Source organism: Apis mellifera, linkage group LG10 (genome assembly GCF_003254395.2).
Source record: "Apis mellifera strain DH4 linkage group LG10, Amel_HAv3.1, whole genome shotgun sequence".
Taxonomy (NCBI): Eukaryota; Metazoa; Arthropoda; class Insecta; order Hymenoptera; family Apidae; genus Apis; species Apis mellifera.
The window spans coordinates 7,716,406-7,735,177 of NC_037647.1; the positions used below are offsets into that span (position 1 = coordinate 7,716,406).

Sequence of the window (18,772 nt, forward strand, 5' to 3'; positions counted from 1 at the left end):
GAAATAATTCGAATTTCCGGTTTCCGCATTGCAATTCAAACAAATCTAAATTCTATTATTTTTATAATTTTCCATTCTTTCCAATTGTTATAATATATGTATAGTATATTTTAAAAAATTTAAATTAAATATATAGAATTATCAATTATATAAATTTAATCAATATAAAAAGATTTAATTTTTACAATAATATAGGATAGTAATATAATAATTCATTTAAATTACATATTATATAATAATAATAATAATAATATTTTGAATACATATATATATATATATATATACAATTAAAAAATTTACTGTAATAGTATATAGATTAAATTTTTATGTGAAAATCACATTTAAAATATTGCAACCCTATATAAAAATTATCATATACTATTTTACTTATTATTATGTTTTATTAATATATTATAAACTTCATTTCTGTGCTCTCCTAATGTCTCATAAAACTTATCAAAAAATAGCTTAGCAGATTCCTCTATATATGCTTTCCTTCTCTGAACTGCATCTAGTTTATCTCCTGTTTCTTCTAATTCTGCAGCAAGTTCTTGTGTATTTGGCATTGAATCTTGAATTTCCTTAATTTCATTTTGCAATTTCTTTATTTGTTCTCTTAATTTTGTTTCTTCGTGTTTTGCATCAGTTTTAATTTTATTTATAAGGCTTTTTTTTTCTTTAATTTTGTTGATAATGTCACTATTTTCATCTTCTAAAGTTTTCATTTTCTCCTGTAGATTTTCTAATTCATTAAAATTTGTTTCTGATAAACGTTCTTTTTCAATAATTTCTGATTTCAATAATTCTTTCAAATCATTCATTAAATTAGCTTTAATTTTTAATATTTCCATAATTTCAGGTTTCAATATACCTTTTTCTGGCATTTTTAATTCTTCTAAATTTATATCTATATTACCACTAAAATGCATAAATATTTCATTGTTATATGTTAGAACTGATTTAGTTATTTCATTATTATTAAATGCCAATTTAATATCCATTGTATATAATTCTTTCTGTATTTCTTTTAAATGTTCATCAAACTGATGTATATAATTTTGAATTTCTGTACATTTTTCTAAAATTTTATCTCTTTCTATTTTGGACATTGGTTGTTGTTTAATTGTAGAAAGTAACTCATCATGCTGTTTTTTTTGTAAACAAATTTGTTCACTCAATATATTGCATTCAGCATTTAATTGATCTGTTTCAAAATTAATTGTTTTTATATATTCCTCTTTTGCATTGATATCACTCAATTGCTTTGTTTCATCATTTTGCAAAGATAAGAATACTTCCTGTAGATGTTTAACTTCTTCGTTTATTTTATTTAAATTTTCTTCAGCTTCTTGCTGTTTAAGCATTTCTTTTTCTAGTTCAAAACGTGCATTATTCAAATTTTCTTCACTTATACCTTGTTGTTCTTCAATTTCTTGTAAATATTTTTCTACCATTGATGCTTCTTCATCAAGTTTCTCATCATTCCAGGCATTATAAAAATTCAACATTGAAAAAAAAGCATTTTTATTAATTTTAGCTTCCTGTTCATTTCCCATAAATGATAGATTATTTAAATTATACTTCTCAAGAGCTATCTTTCTTATTTCACAAATTTCTACTAACCAACATATCCAACCCAAAACATTTGGCCAGGAATGCATAGCATTAGCAGTTTTTAACCAAGATTTGTTAATTATTCCTGGATAATGCAATTTTTTTGCAATTTTTGGCAATTCTTCCACATAATTGGAAATTGTAAGAATTTGTTTAATATCTAATATTTTTAATAAATATGCAGAAACTTCAACAAACATTTTCAAAGTAACTGGTTTAAAGCTGTTATTAGTATTAACCATCGAAGAACAATGATTTATAGAAAGAAAATTATCAATTTTATTAAGCATATAAGCCTGATATGTCTTGTCTGTTAAAGGTCTTGTATCCTTTCTAGAACCTTTTGCGCCAATATTGCTAGCACGATCAGCTGATAAAGATCTACGACCTGTAGGAAGTCCTACATGAATTTTATTTGAACTTCCAAATGTATAATGATTGGAAGATTTGCCAATATTTGGTGTATTTGGAGTTGTTGGTACATGACAAAATGAAGTTTTACCTGCAAATAGAGTTTTAAAGTAATAAAATTTTATATTTAAAATGTTTATAATATTCTAAACAAAAAATAATCATATTAAATTTTTACCTGTTGCTTTTAATAATGAGCCTTTGATATTTATTCTATCACAAGAAGAAGCCCGAATTCGAGGTCTTGGAATATGAGAATTTTCAACTGAAGAAATAGAATTTTTTGGTTTTAATGTTTGTGTTCTTCTAGATTCTGTTCTTGTCAAGCTTTTATCTTCTCTATCAAGTAGAGATATTCTTACAGGATTCGTAGATGATCTGCGTCCTATAGAGTAACTCGACATTTTGATCGAAACAAATTATACTTTTTTATTAAAAAATTATTAAGATTAGAATTATATTAAAATATTGAAAGTTTTAATATTCAAAGTATTTACTTTAAAATCAAACATTTTGAATTTCAACGTTAGTCATAGATATGTAAGATATAAGATTAGTAAGTAATATGAATACATAAATAACACAAGTATTTATATAGTATTTTAATTAAAACTCACCATTATATATTTTTAAAACTAATTAAAAAAAATTGAAAATAACTTATTTAGTTAATTTAACTATTAATTTAATTATAATGATTTAAAAAAAATTTATAATTAATTAAATATAAATATTAAGATAATATGACAATGAACAAATAAAATATCTTATAATCGTATATATTTCAATTAAAATTATATAAAAATGTGTTTAAATTTTTTTGTAAATTTTTGTAAAAATTTGAATATATATATATGTATATATATATGATAAGTGAATATAAATGAATGAAATAAAATATGTTTGAAATTAGAAATAATATTTATAATTGTTTAATAATAAATAATTATTGAATTGACATATAATATATTTGTCATCAAATAATTTTAATAAATAGATATTTATTGGAACGAGAAATAAGAAAAATATAAAATATTTTTATTAATTATATTAATATCTATTAATATTTAATCTTCAATAATTTTAATATTTTTTCCGTATTATATCTGTAAATATAATATATAATAACAAAATATTAATTTTTAAGGAAATATTTTTAATTGAAGTTCTATATTTCGTAAAAGTATTAATATCGATATATAATTGTATATACAAATATAAAAATAATAATGTTAAGAACATTATGTAAATTATATACATCTAAAATAAAGGTATTATATAATAATAAAATTTGTCAAATATTTTTTTTATATAAATATATAAATAAATGATCTGTTTTATTAGGTTAGATTCTTTTTTTTAAGATAAATATTTATATTATTTTATTTAGAAAGAATATTTGAAAAAAATACAATATGATTTATTATTACAGAATTTACAAATTTATTTATTACAAAAATATTCAACAATAAATGATCAAAAAATACTCAAAAATAATTTACAAAATTTTATGAAATATGAAAATAAAATTTTAAAAATAATAAATAATAATAATTCAAAAGAATTAACAAAGTAAGTATATAATAAATATTATTATATAAATTAGTATAGTCTAATAGAATATATTAAGTCTATTTATTTTATTGTTTATATCATTTTATATAATATATAGATATATTCAACCAACATATGCTGAAACAATAATGTCATCCTATATTAAAAATGGACCTTATGAATCATTAAATGATTTAGTAATAAAGACTAATATAAATGAAAATATTTTGAATGAATTTTATAATTCAATGCTCAACCATGAAAAAATATCCAAAAAAATAAATAAATTTATTGTAACGCCCAATATCAATAAAATAAAAGTATAAAAAAAATTCATATATTTATATTATTTTGAATAATATATAATGCTATTATCAATAAAAAACTAAATTGTTTCAGATGCCACAAATGATATTAGGAATACATGTGGGACCTAATGCAATAAGTTGGACATTATTAAATTCTAATTTTAATATACTAAATTGGGATTGTCTTGTTTGGAGGAATAAAATGTCAAAAATTACAATTTATGATATAATTAGTTTGGTAAATATTTTAAATTTAATATTTCAAATTCAGCATTTCAAGATATAAATATTTTATTTAACAATTATTGTTTTATGATATAGACATCATCTTTTGTACAAGAATTATCAGTATCTAATAATAATTTAACTTCTTTTGTAATGGAAGAAATTGAGGCAACAAAAATATTACGTTATCAATTTCAAATATTTATTGGTATTGCAAGTTGTCTTAAATTATTGTTATATCAAGGTATGTTTACTTTATATTTATAATATAATAAACATAATATAATATAATAAAATTTATATAAATAAAAATTTTCAGAAAAAAATAATTCATCAAAATTCTCAAATAATTTATACATATTAAAATCTCAATCGACAGCACGATTCTTTAAACTTAAAGTTGGTAATGAAATAATTGCAACAAATTATATTTTGGAAAAAATATTAAATAAAACATATGAATCAGATAAAATAGATGAAAATTTAAAACAGATACAAATATATATAGATGATGAAATAAAACAAAAATATATAAAAAAAATTGCAGAAGAAAAAGAACAAATAGGACGGTCTCTATTGACAGCTTTAACTTTTATACACCTAGTTAAAAATCAATCTTTAGTTAAACAATAATTTAAAATAATTAATTGTACATAAAATTTGTTATGAATATAAACTGATAAATGTTTTATACAGTGTATATAAAAAAATAAAAAAGAATAAAAAAAAATTTCATGTGAATTAATAGTATATACAGATCTTTTCATTTATTATGTATTAATTTTTATTATATTATTTATTTATAGTACATTGTAGTCTAATATTTCTTTGCTCTTGAATACAAATAACATAATTAAATATGTAAATAAATAATTGATCACAATGATAGCAATATGAAAAATTATTTAATCATATGCATTGCAAATATTAAGTGAATATATAAGAGAGCAAAATTACATAAAAATAAATTTGTATGGTGAATTAAAAATATTAATTTAAATAATGCTTTTTAGTGTGCAAATTAATAAATTATTAAGTAATCCCATAAGTAATACAGTTTTTTTATATTTAAAGCAATGGAATTAGTTATGAGAAGAAATTCTATAAAAAAAAAAAAAAAAAAAAGAAAACAGAAAATTTAGTGGAAAAATAATAAAAAATTATAGAAAATAATAGAAAATATATTATTGATTAATTATTGATAGATAGTTGTTTATTTTCACGTAATATACAATATATCACGTACAGGAAAAATAGCATTATTTATGGGATAACTTAATAAGTATTTAATAGGCTTATTGAAAAGATTATAATACCGCTACTTAATCCGGCAGTGATGCTGTAAAAAAGCATATTTCTACATATCATTATCTAATCGAGCACGAATAAGCACAACACAAAGTTTTCCATTGTACGTATTTTAAATTTTGCTCTTTTTGATATTTGTAATATTTTTAATAATGTTTTTAAATAATGGTAAAAAAAAAAATAAAATAAAATTATTTTAATTAACTAAATAATATTAAGAAACTAGTGAATCAATTTATTCAAACACCATTTATTCAGACACTATAGTAAATTGCGTGTGCCAGTGCTCGTGTGTGTTATGTATCTGTTTAGATTTTTTTTGAATAAATATAATAAATACGAAATACATAATTAATAGAATAACTGATTGAGCTTGTATTTTTTTATATATCAATATTTTATGACACATACAATGAATTAAAATTAAATAAAGAGATTTCATATGCCAATCTCCTCAATAATCATTTGACGCATAAACGATGCTAATTTATCCACAATTTTCCGATTGTATTAATCGTATATAATTATTTCTATGAAATGAATAACAGAAATATCAACCATTATTCCATTTTACTTTCATTGCCGATGGACTACAGATCATCGGATCTGTCATCGAAACGACAAATAGATACGCTATACAATTGAACTATGTGATTGCACTTCTTTCAATGTCTCACTCGCAATCGCATCGCTGCCAGGTTAACGCAATTAATTAAATCGTTAAAGTAATACCCGATCAGACCAGCTGGAAACGAGTCTTGACATATATGTATATCGACATATCTAATATATAATTCTATATATATAATATATTTATATGTATATTAATACGTATGTGCACGTCTTTACGCTACAACATCGTGAAACAAAAACTGTTAAGTACATTATAATAATTATTATTTCTTTCTTTTCTCTTTTTCGCCTCTGTATATAGTTTAGAATGCATTTTTTTCTTGTTTTATATTCTTTTTGCTTTGTATCTCAGAGACATTTTTATGCAAGCGTATACATATATAAAATCTAGATTCAGTTTAGAACGTATATATCATTACGTGCACTAAAGCGATCTCGCCAACTCGCTTTGAATTTGTGCAAAACGATGCGGTTTTTTTTTTATATAAGATATAACCGGGAATAGAAATATATCTTTCGCAAAAAACTACGACGTTATGCTCGGATGAACACACAATCGATATATAATTATGACATTAAAAATAATATACGATTGTTTAAATATATAATAATGTTATTAAAATTATATAGTATCTGTCATCGAGGAGTTAAAATTATATCTTGAAATAGCTGAAAAAGCTTCTTTTATATAGCAATTCCTCTTGCGGAAATAAATATAAATATATATAAAAACTTGAAAAATCTATTGCGCGTGTGGACGGGCACTTAAAATGAAGAAAACGATTTGTAATTCTAGATAAAAAAAAAAATTTGATGCATAAATATGATTAAATATCGCTCGAAATCGCTCAGAATGATTTTCTAATTTTTTTTAATAACATTTTTTATGTATTTTCAGATCATTTAATTCAGATCATTCAACCATCCTCCAACTGAACTTGAACGTTTTTCGAGGATTTTTATATTTTTCTGATTCTGATTCTGTGTTCATATTTTTGACATTCGATATCCTGACAGAATTTTAATAATTTCACTTAATATTTAGCATGTCATCCAGAATTGTAATATCAAATTTTTTGATCCGTATTAATGTTTCCTTCTCTTGGCAAATGCATGGCGCAATTCCAGTAATAAGATTATCAATGAACTTTCACGTTTCACGCATACAATCGTTATACAAGTAAATAAATATTGCGATATCGAAACAATCATTTTACACGTTGAAAGCTACGCATCTAAGCCAGTCTTCCTTGTATTCTACCGATTTTTACATCGATAATTACGCGTTTCTTTCACTTCAATACTTTTTTCTTGCTTAATTTAAATGTTAATAACTTTTCAGACGAACGAAATTAAGAAGAAAAAACTGATCAATTTATCAATTTCTTCATAAATATCGTTCAACATTCGAAAAATGACATACATACATATATATATAAATGTATATGTGTATCCATTAAACATTCAGACGAGTAGAACATTCTTCACATGATGCATGCTTGAATAATCGAAAGATCTAACAAGATAGGATATCAACATATGAAAAAAAAAAAAAAAAAAAAAAAGAAAAAAAAGAAAAACGAATTTTTCTTTTCCGTAACATTCTAGTTTCAATATGAAATATACCATGATTAGTTATAGTTTCCCTGGCTTGCATGCGATCTATCCATACCGATTTTTTTCAATGTCAATCTCATAATATATCACGTACATCATCGCTGTCAGATTAAGTAAGGAACGTAATATTTCGAATAATAGGATCGTAATCGTATTAAAACACGTTTATTTAATGAAGAAACGTGCCTTCGGAAAAATGTATTCGATAATAATGATAATACTAATAACAGACGAACGATAAATGTCGGAGGGATGTATGGACAGTTTATATATCGTGAAACTTTTATGCAATGATCGATTGTCGATATGCAATCGAGCTGTGCTGCTCCTATTGCTTTTGATTGAATTTGTCAAAAGTACGAAGAGAATGATTTTTATTAATTTTCGGCATATTTGCCCCTTCTGGTGTGTTCATTTGCCTCTCTAACGTAATGTTAAGCTACATGTATATATATATATATATATATTTTTTTTTTTTGATACAAAGTTAGTGTGATTAAAGTTGAGAGTAGCAATCGAGAGCAAATCCATGTTCACTTTTACACGGAGGATAATAAGACACGACAAAGATTTTTAGTTATTACTTTATGCACGCGGCGTGCACTTCAAATACATTTACAATAATCTATTTATAACTCAGCGCACTATCTTTTCCCTTAGAAACCACGATTAGAAACAATGAGAGACAGAGATAGAATAAAAAGCGCAAAAAAAAAAAAATAAGCTCTTTCTCCGATTTTTTTTTTTTTTTTTCATTTTAAAATATTTGGTCCGATGTTAAGAGACTCTTACACTTAATTAAACATGCGTGCCAATATGTAACAGTTTTTCTGGAAAACGGACGTTAATAGCAATATGGAAATTGTACGCGAGGAACACGATGGGTTACATTGATGCATTCTTAACATGTTGAATTCAACAATCGATTTTATTATAATCAATTTATTAATCGCGATAAAAATCAAAAGAAAAATTCTATTAATCAAATCAAATAAATTATATTATTATTCAATTAACAATATCGTTGATCAAATATCAGTTCATCCCACAATAATGCGAATTTTATAATTTTTACACAATTGTGATGAAAAATAGTAATGAATATGATGAATATCAAGTAAGACAATCGGCTAAAAATTCTGTTTAAATTAATAAAAATCAATACTTTGAGTTAAATTAAATTATAAGTACAAAATTGTATTGAACAATCTAATGAACAAACAGTTCTATTTAAATCAATAAAAATAAAAGTATTTATTCATTTGAAAGAAAGTTTTCTTTTATCAAGATAACATAAGACAAATCATCAAAAAAAAAAGAAATTAGAAGATTTTGATTAAAAAATCTATTTTTAAAGAAATATTACATTAATAAATGTAAAAATTTGTAAAATTATATAAATGAAAAAAAATTATCAATGCTCACAAATAAAGAAATTTGTAAAAAACAGGAAAATTAATTTAAAAAAATTTACATTGATTATAGGATGATTTAATATCCAATATCTTTAAATTTTCAACTCTTTGGATGTATGCAATCAATAGAATAACCCATTATCAAACTTGGTACATTCCATTAGACGGTCAAGAAATATTCTTTCTTCTTTAAATATTTTGGACTAGATTGATGAACGAGCAAGATCGTACCGACTTGAAACAACCTGGCACGCTTCAAATTCATGCACGATCGAATGTTTTTCTATTTTGGAAGCAACCAAGAAAAGGAACTCTGTGTGACACAATAAAGAGAGAGTAACGTGTATAAGAATTATAAATGAGATTCATTCGTAGCGCTCTTAATTACCATTTTTTAATTTTTTTTTTTTTTTTTTTATACTGTTCAATTACTTTTTTAGTAATGATTACACGAAACATACAACCGCATAGACGAAAATATCTAACGACGATAGCTCATGTTAATCAAAGAATAAAAATTTATTCGTTTGGTCGTCACACACACGAAAGGGCAACACGCAACACGTAGGAGAGACCACACTTGTTAGATACATACAGTAAATTTAAATTGGGTCAACTCTACTTAAGCATTTACATTTAAATTATCCGAACATTGGCTCTGCACAGATAAGTACTCTTCGTCTAAATATACATTTCAATTCGGTGTGCGAGAATAGTCTTCCACTATATTAAATATATATAAATATAAATATATTACATATATATGTATGTATCTACTCGTATTTATATATTTATATTTATATATGTATATATATATTCTTTTTTCTCATTTTTAATTGCCCGATTTTTTTTCTCCGATCTAGTCATAATTGGAATCGGTCGGAACTTTTGATTCATTCATTTTAAAAATGGAATCAATAATTAAGTTCGGCTTGATATAATTTAAGAATTCTTCAATTCTATAATAGTTTTTTTAGATTCTCCTATTCTTTCTTCACTCCTTCCAATTTTTCTTTTTTTCAATTTCTTTTTTTTTTTTTGTTGGAAGCTATAGTATCGAGAAATATCTGTTTTGTATTATATAGAACGAAAGGAATGAAATATTCCGCCGAAAATAATATCACAGCCTGGAGACACGGTGGAAGACTAAGATGGCTAAAACTTCAACTGAAGTCCCAAAAAAACAATTGAACAAAATGGCACAGATCATTGAAATTCAGATCAAAAGTATTTCTATGAATTTTTTTTCGATGTTTTGATCTATATATTGCAAAAAATTAAAATTTAATAATAAATTTTAATAATAAAAATGAACAAACTTAACAAAAATTAAAACTCATGAATAAAAATTAATAATATAATATTTCATTAACAATCTCTATTGCTATATTGGTTTATTTTTTTTCTCACAATACTAGTCTCTTCTTCCTTTTTCCTCCGTGATTGTGATATTATTTAGAAAGCTTAATGCTTCTAACTTTCAGTCGTACAATGAATACATAGTTTTTTCTTGTTTCATAGTAATAAAAATTACATTTGACCGTTTTTCTCTGATTTCGTCAAGAAGAAAACATGACGAAAAGACGGTCATTAAAAAGTGACTAGTATATGCACTTGTTCGCACAACGTTCAAATTAGTTCAAACATTTTTTTTTTTTTTTTTTTTTGTTTCTTTTTTTATGATGCTAGACGTATATCATACATGTATAACGTGTATCATACACGTGTAACAAAAATAGGTTTATAGGTTTCTTTTGGTCGATTTTTGTTACCAGGATTCACCGATAAGACACACATGAAAATGATTCGAGACTAAGATTCAGCTATCTTTTTCGCAGCATTATTGTAATAATTCTGCAAAAAATTATAGCTCCATACTTGACTCTGCAGTAAGAAACTATTTGTTTCGTTTCAAAATATAGCGTGGACTTTTAAAAATAGCTCATTATGAAGTGATATAATCATAAATATTGTAAATTATTGAGTACATTATTGTTCGAAATATGCTCCAATTTGTTAACAAACAATCCTAAATAATAACAAATATAAATAATATATGTAGATAAAATATAATAATGATCAATAATATTGTGCGCATATATATGTAATAAACAATTAAATAAAGAATATTGTGCGCTACGCGAATATATTTCGTAATAATTAATTCAAGCAAATCATAAAATTAGGAACATGAATTAGAAAAATAGTTCTATTAAATATATATGTATGTGTGTACGTGAAAAAGAGAGATTATTAGACGAAATATTTAAAAATTCTCCTATTCTCTTCTTTTTAGAGATAAACTTAAATGCCACACATTCTTATAGAAAATAGTTATTTTGCATTTAAAAATCTTGTAGGTACTGACAATTGTTCTAACTTGTCTATTGTGCTCTTTACCATTTTACATTTTTAATTTTTCTAATATAGCATTTATGTTTTTTTTTTATCATCATGATAAAAATACATTCATGATTAGGATTTTTATTACATATGCTATTTTCAATATCTAATTTCATAAGCAAGCTAATATTTTCAATAAGTTATCGATAAAAATGTTACTTCGTGAACAAACACAAGATACTCTAAAAGTATCTTAATCTCTGAAATATAATCGATAATAATTATCGAAATATAGAAAATAATTTAATTTATTGATTCTTTATATTTTTAGTAAAATGGAATACAGTTGCTAAAATATTAAGTATAAGAATGACATAAAAGTACATTATTTAGAAACTTTGTAAGTTTTTCGATATATCGCATTATTCTCTATTTTTTTTTTTTTTTTTTTTATGAATAATTCAATAAAAAATCTTATTTAATATTCAGATTTCTATCTTGTAAATATTTCGAGCACATGACAAGATAGGCTAATACTTCTTGATCTGATACAGTCTTGAAAAATTCACTTCAGTATTATATTGCAGATATGAATCAGTCGAGATTATAATTTTTCTCGTTTTTTTTTCTTTTTTCTTTTTTTTTTTTTTTTGTTATCTCTTCACTGTGTGTCATAGGTATAAACTTGGTAACTATTAACGACGATTCTTACTGGTACACGTCTAAGTAAATAGTCATTACGAAAGTCGACTCGAGATGATACTTGAAAACACGCGGATGAGATTCATAAAGTAGGTGTACAAGTTTGTGCTCATTTTACATTACTGTACAAAAGCATCATATCTTTAGTACAGCAGTGCAATGTATCACTATCCGCAAATAGTTCATCGAATATCTGAAATATTAGTTTTGCTGCCAAAGATTTTGATTATCTGATCCTCATAATCCTCGATATTACGCTTCATAAGTTCCATGCAAGGCCCAAGTAAGCGTTCAAAAGCTTCAACGTCCAAAACTGAAAAAATCGTATTTAAAAAAAATATTTTATGATTGCAATTCTTCGTAAACTATATTACACATACCGATACTCTCATGATTATTTGTTTATCTATATCCATATAGAAATCAAATGTATAATATTAAATAAATAGATATTTTAATGGATAATATTAGAAGTATATAAAAAGAAAACTTACAGGCCAGTTTTACTTCGCCCACAGCGTAGGCCGAAGCAGCGCGAGGTTTATGTGTCACTAGCGCCAATTCGCCTAAGTATCCACCAGCGGGAACTCTATTAATCTGTAATATCAAATCAAATGATATTCATTACATTGATCATGTATATTAGCTTCCTACTAATATTCTAATATATTAATAACTATGAGTTCAGTCTTATATTGTATTGAGGTCAGTAATTATTACAATTATATTAAAAAATGAAAATCAACAATTGTACCTCGATTTCGCGACCATCATCTCCTCTTATGGTGATCCTAACGATACCATCCTCGACAAAATACATTCCATCGGCTGAATCGCCTTGTTTGATGATCTGATCGCCATCTGAATAATGTTTTGGTACTAGAGCATCCGCTAAATTCATACGCTCATATGGCTAAAATAAAAACAAAAATGAGACACTGATATTATGATGATTTCAGTTGCTATTATTCATATTATTATCCATAGTATTATTTTACATAATAATAAATATGCATTATTTTAAATTTATTATTTTGTTATGAAACAATAAAGTATAAAATAAATGTTAATAATTTTAATTCTAACAGAATTCTTGGCAATTGAAATATTTTGCGCTTTATCCAAAATTCAATGATATATTTGACATATAATTGAAAATAATCAGCTGTTACTATCAATCAAATAGAATATTCTAAAATAACCTAATAAATAATCTAATCATTTTCTAAAACAACTTATATATAATATATATAATGTTTTAAATTACAAGCGATGAATTTTCTAAGAAATTTTCTATATATAGCAATATTTTCGAATACAAATATAAGACTTGCCTCGAGAGATTTAAGCATCGGAACCTTATTGATAAGATCCTCATACATCTTGCGCTTTTTATAAGCAGACTTCAATAAAATACGTCGAAAAGTTTGCCTATCCATAGCCCATAGTGTACCATTCGTGATGGCCTTGATAGTGGCCGCTCTTGGCATATTATAAAGGAGTGCAAGCTCGCCGAAAGCACCACGATTATCATATGTATGTATTAAAGATTCCATATCTGTTTGATCTCTTACGTATACTTCGAATTTTCCTCTGAAAGAGAAACAATAATTTAATATCTTTTATAATCTGTTTCATATGATTTATCAGAATTTCGTATAAATAAAAAGAAAGAAGAAGAAAAAAATATATTTTACCTCTCAATGACGTAGAAATTGTCACCATCATCACCTTGTCGGATAACTATTTCTCCAGATTTCACAATCTTTTCAAACATCGCATCCAATACATCAGTCATTTGATCCTGCAAATAATTCATGCGATTCGTGTGTGTACATGCCATAATACTGGCATGTGATTATAAATATTTTATAACTAAAAACATTTGTCGTTTTTTTAGCATTCTAGTGATAATAATTAAGATATTTTGATTTAGATGATCTATAGATATTTAGATATAAACATAAAAATATATATGTAGTGTATAAGTGTTTTATATAAATATAATAATTTAATATATATAAAAATATTCTTTTTTTTTTCATAATTTTAATTCGTTGTTTATTATATAAAACATCTTGTAAATAATTTTTTAAATTGATCGTATATCATTCGTGAATTCTTAAATTCTGCGCAATCATTAATGAATTTAATGAATTTATTAATAGTCAAAAAAAATTAAAACTAACTTGAGAAAAATGGTGAATATTCTCTTAATCATTAAAGATTTATATTTTATCTATATGTATTTTAATCTAAATTTCTTTTTGTTTCTCTTCTTTAGAATAGAATAGATTTTTATAGAATTCATTCCTAAGAATTTGAATTCCAATTGAGTAGATTACATGTACCGATTGGCATGTCCCCGAATTGGCGCCAATTCTCGCTACTTCAATTATGTGCAGGCTAGATAGTATATGTGTACTATGTTTAACTTACCTCATCTAGCGATCGAAAGAGAAGAATATGTTTTATGCTGTCAGCCAACCTTTCTCGTTGCGCGTCAGTTTTCGGATGCACAATCTATAATTAATAAATTATAATATTATAAATAAAATTTTCATATAATAATGATTTTACAATTACAATTATGATTATGTGATATGATATATGTATTTTGACTTAGTCTTTCATTGCACAAAGAAGTATCGTATATTTGAATTACTTTTTGAAATAACTTTTACCGAATATTTAAATTCAATAAATTTTATAAACTCTTAATGCTTAAAGAATTACGATCACGCGGTACGCATCGATATTATAAATTAATTGCAGCGTAATTGATCGATAAAGCTAGACCTGAATATGTTATAAAAAGAAAGGGTTTTCCATTAGATACGCGTGGGTAGATTGCACAGTACGGTAAGTTTAAAAAAAAGGAAGAAAAATCGAACTCTTTTACGATCTTACGTTTGGTTTACCAGCAGCCAATACCGGTAGTGTCGGAAAATAAAAGAACTCTAAATTACATGATGATGATAAATAATTGTATCTTGTCTTTTTTCGTAAAATCTATAATCGATTCTCGTAAAGAGAATAATATACTATAGATTAAGGTAATAGAATTCGTAAATTAAATTAAACGTGGATCTTCTAAATTTTGTAAGTTGCATTTTGTTTTCTCATAATAAAGAATATAAATTTTTATATATTCAATATATTTTTTATGTTCAAATTATAATGTATACATTGATTCTATATTAAAATTATATTATTTGTTCACTGTTTTTATTGTGATTTTTATCTCTTATTTATTCAATTTCTGTCAATTTTCTCTTCTTGATATTTAAACAATACTTGAACATTTGAATTTTATAATCAACATTATATATATATAGCTATATCCCAAACGAACTACAATATGTGATATAATATGATAGATACTTTATTATACAATTTTAAAATTTTTTTTTTTAGAAATTCAATATCATGATAAATAAATCTCATTTCATTTTATATTATTTATCTGATCTTTTCATTTGAATCACTGTATCTGTCACAATTTTTTTAACTTATTTTCACAAAAATAATATCGAGTTTTAATTTTCTTTTTTTATTTCTATATTTATTTCTATTACATATAATTTTATCATTTTCTCATCTTAAGAATATATATATATACTATTTTTCATCATGTCTTCCAACAAGGAATCGTATCTTTCTTAATTCATTCATTTGCATAATTAATTGTATGATGTTTATGCACGTAATTAATGTTAATTTTCAAGAGCAAGTTTTCTGAGTTATAAACCAATTTTCAATGGTATTGAATGTTGAAACTTGTATAAAGTGAAGCGATGAACTCAAAACAGTGATGAAGAACATGCGTCAGAAGCGACATTATCTAATTGTTTCGATTAAAACGAACGGAGAAGGAAATTGAAAATTGAGCTGAAAGTCGTTTTCGAGAAATAGTATGTACTGAGTATTTTATGCATCGATCACTCAACTACACTATATGATATATATGCTATAGAATGATCCACTAAAAATGAAATTTATTAATTTGTTTGATTTTAAAACTGATTAATCTAATATTCGAATTATAACATAAATGTTAAAATCATTCCTGTTTAATAAAATGAACATTATTAATTAATATTATTAAGTAATATTATTATTAAGTTATTACCTTATTATGCTAACATATAGATATGTAATCAAATATAAAGTTTATAAATATAGAATATGTAGTTTATTCACTAATCATTTAAAAAAATGATCATCCAATTATTTCGAGCAACGTATCAATATTTCACAGAGAAATAATTTTGATTATCTGCCCTAGATATTGATTTTTTTTAATCAATTAGTTTAGCAAAAATGATCTATAATTATATATAAAAAATATTAATAATCTTAAACAATTTAATATAAGCAATTTATAGAAAAATTAAAGTTTATATCTTATATATTATAAAGAATTTATTTAATTTTTTAATACTTCATAATAAAGAAAAAAATTATATGTTGATTCATCCATTATATTCTTGATGATTTTTCCAATTGGCTCAAGTTATCGATTATCAAGATCATCATATTACTTTTGAAATGCTTTGAATATAATTTCAATTTGATATGCCTTTCCCATATGTCTCTTTTTCTCTCTCACTCTCCCTCTTTCTCATTCACAAACACGTTCACGTGTATATGTATGTATATTATACATATGTAAGTCACGTCGGTAGCAGGTTATCGAACACGCGCTCTGACGTCACAAAGGTACATCGTTCGCATCGTCGAGCAAAGTAAATCATCCCGTTTCGTCACCCGCACAGCCTGAATACGCTTGTACTTTAAAAAAAAGAAAATGTCGTTGCTTTCAATGTTTTGATATATGTCAATCAATGCATTAAATCGACAAAACTTAGAATCCATCGTAATAGAAACGATGGAAATCACATGAGGTTTCTTTAAAAGCAATTGGCCGTATGTTATTATTCAAACGAATCATAAAGCATCCATATTTAGCTTTTATACACTTGGTACACGTGTCTGCATATATATATATATATATATATATATATATATACACACATATATATATATATACATGTCTTTTTTATATGTATATATCTACACGTTAACTCTATCCTTGTCCGATATTCTTGTTCCAATATACCGGAATAAAGGGCTTATTTCTTGATCTCTTTAACTTGTCTCAATATATTTAATTTAAAATAAAATTTCTACTAATAGTTTTCCGCATTATATCGAATCTTCGATCACGTGATAATAATAATTAATTATCAATTCATAATTTTTGTTTAATTTATCAATAATATAATTCCTTGTAATATGATTAAAAATACATAGGATATATATAAAAAATTAAAAAAAAATATTATTGAAAATAATTAAAATGTGTGAAGTTAGAAAATTTAAAACGCACCTTGAGTCCATCATCTTCTTCATCTTCCTCCGGATTGTATGTTTCTGCAAAAACACTTTTCCTTCTTGTTGCCAACTTTATAATTGGTGGTTCTGTAAGAAAAACATATTTGAATGTAAAATTTCAAATTTTTTTTTAACAAATATTTGTTAACAATTTATTGATTTATATATATATAAATAAATAAAATAGATTAATTAAATTAATTCCCCGTTAAAAATGTAAAGAGCACATGAACAAAAAGTATAAATTAAGCGGGAAAAATCCTACCGGTTTCCATTGATATGCACGTATACAAATTTTTTTATAAAATTGTTAAGAATCACTAACACACCGATCAAATTTTGAAATCGAAATAAAATATTGCAAATAAGCACTTAAAATCACTGAAAATAAATATATCACTCGGCTTCAGGAGGAATACTTGACACGATGAGAAGTCGCATCCCGAATGAAAATTTACTGGCTTACCTTCATCGACAGACTCGTCCGGCGTAGAAGTGGTGGTCTGCGCAGGGTCTTGAATCAACTGAGTTTGACGGCTTTCCCGAAGTTGCGTGAAAAAAGCTATGGCATAGTCGATAATATCCACTGGTTGCTCCAATAGATAGCTAATTGTGAACTCTAACAGAACGTCCCGCAATTCGTCTGGCACTATAATCTTGCTAGCGTTACGTTGATAACTCATTTTTCTTACACTAAACGATGTTCGAATAAACACACACTATAATAGCATACGCCGGTAAATGATCAACTGATAAATTATATAAGTTAATATATTGTCACTGCATGAACAAGTAACAGGAATTCGATGTGTCACTTATCAAATGCAAAAATTTTCTTATCACGTACTGCAGTGAGGCTAAAAGAACGTAAGACCATGCGTTCCGCCCACTTTCGCTGAGCTACACTCTTGGTACAGTTCGAACGTTATCCAGTCTCGTCGAACCGCTTTGCTTCGACACTAACTTTCAATGATTTTTTTCTCTGACGCTACATAAAGCTGCGCGGAACATACAACGAGCCAAATTAAGAGATGCGACTCAGTCGCAAAGATGGCGACTATTTCACAGCGAGAATCTTGACATTACCAGAAGGATTGTACTGAACATTTAACTGGCAAATAATAGGCAAATTGAACATCATTGAACGAAAGCAAGTGTATAGATTGTAGACCAACAGTAAACTCCCACATAGTATTCGATTTCCACTGCTTTTAGATATTGTTCGTACGTATGAATTCGTTGAGC

The 18,772-nt window shown here is 25.1% G+C and overlaps 3 protein-coding genes across 4 annotated transcripts; 1 reads left to right on the top strand and 2 right to left on the bottom strand.

Annotated features, from left to right (window-relative positions):
• Positions 1-324: 324 nt before the first annotated feature.
• Positions 325-2,573, bottom strand: LOC100578011 (kinetochore protein ndc80). The gene is made up of 2 exons (XM_003250424.4): positions 2,204-2,573; positions 325-2,116 (listed from the first exon to the last, which is right to left on the bottom strand). Exons 1-2 carry the CDS (start codon positions 2,427-2,429, stop codon positions 384-386), a joined length of 1,959 nt encoding a protein of 652 aa, XP_003250472.2. The 5' UTR covers positions 2,430-2,573; the 3' UTR covers positions 325-383.
• Positions 2,574-3,547: 974 nt separating this feature from the next.
• Positions 3,548-6,786, top strand: LOC100578890. Its single transcript, XM_006564472.3, has 5 exons — positions 3,548-3,597; positions 3,698-3,899; positions 3,979-4,125; positions 4,209-4,356; positions 4,432-6,786. The coding sequence occupies exons 2-5, from the start codon at positions 3,729-3,731 to the stop codon at positions 4,743-4,745; spliced, it is 780 nt and encodes a 259-aa protein (XP_006564535.2). The 5' UTR covers positions 3,548-3,597; positions 3,698-3,728; the 3' UTR covers positions 4,746-6,786.
• A 1,350-nt stretch (positions 6,787-8,136) lies between these two features.
• On the bottom strand, positions 8,137-18,653 carry LOC409390 (cAMP-dependent protein kinase type II regulatory subunit). Of its 2 annotated transcripts, none has more exons than XM_006564471.3 (8): positions 17,793-17,967; positions 17,523-17,614; positions 14,570-14,653; positions 13,828-13,934; positions 13,465-13,723; positions 12,885-13,043; positions 12,625-12,727; positions 8,137-12,443 (listed from the first exon to the last, which is right to left on the bottom strand). In XM_006564471.3, exons 1-8 carry the CDS (start codon positions 17,800-17,802, stop codon positions 12,313-12,315), a joined length of 945 nt encoding a protein of 314 aa, XP_006564534.1. In that variant the 5' UTR covers positions 17,803-17,967; the 3' UTR covers positions 8,137-12,312. The 2 variants fall into 2 exon arrangements, with proteins under 2 accessions (XP_006564534.1, XP_392905.2); XM_392905.7 differs by lacking the exon at positions 17,793-17,967 and adding an exon at positions 17,994-18,653 and having other exon boundaries at positions 11,861-12,443.
• Positions 18,654-18,772: the final 119 nt, after the last annotated feature.

What these genes read in the sequence shown, in the direction of transcription:
- LOC100578890 (XM_006564472.3), top strand. Translation starts at nt 3,729, where the DNA reads ATGTCATCCTATATTAAAAATGGACCTTATGAATCATTAAATGATTTA. An exon ending in CCAATATCAATAAAATAAAA is followed by an intron (nt 3,900 to 3,978) that starts GTATAAAAAAAA and finishes AAATTGTTTCAG; the next exon opens with ATGCCACAAATGATATTAGG. An exon ending in TTTATGATATAATTAGTTTG is followed by an intron (nt 4,126 to 4,208) that starts GTAAATATTTTA and finishes TTTATGATATAG; the next exon opens with ACATCATCTTTTGTACAAGA.
- LOC100578011 (XM_003250424.4), bottom strand. Translation starts at nt 2,429, where the DNA reads ATGTCGAGTTACTCTATAGGACGCAGATCATCTACGAATCCTGTAAGA. An exon ending in CTCATTATTAAAAGCAACAG is followed by an intron (nt 2,117 to 2,203) that starts GTAAAAATTTAA and finishes CTCTATTTGCAG; the next exon opens with GTAAAACTTCATTTTGTCAT.
- LOC409390 (XM_392905.7), bottom strand. Translation starts at nt 18,210, where the DNA reads ATGAGTTATCAACGTAACGCTAGCAAGATTATAGTGCCAGACGAATTG. An exon ending in GGACGAGTCTGTCGATGAAG is followed by an intron (nt 17,615 to 17,993) that starts GTAAGCCAGTAA and finishes TTTTTCTTACAG; the next exon opens with AACCACCAATTATAAAGTTG. An exon ending in GGGCGAAGTAAAACTGGCCT is followed by an intron (nt 12,444 to 12,624) that starts GTAAGTTTTCTT and finishes CGATTTTTTCAG; the next exon opens with TTTTGGACGTTGAAGCTTTT.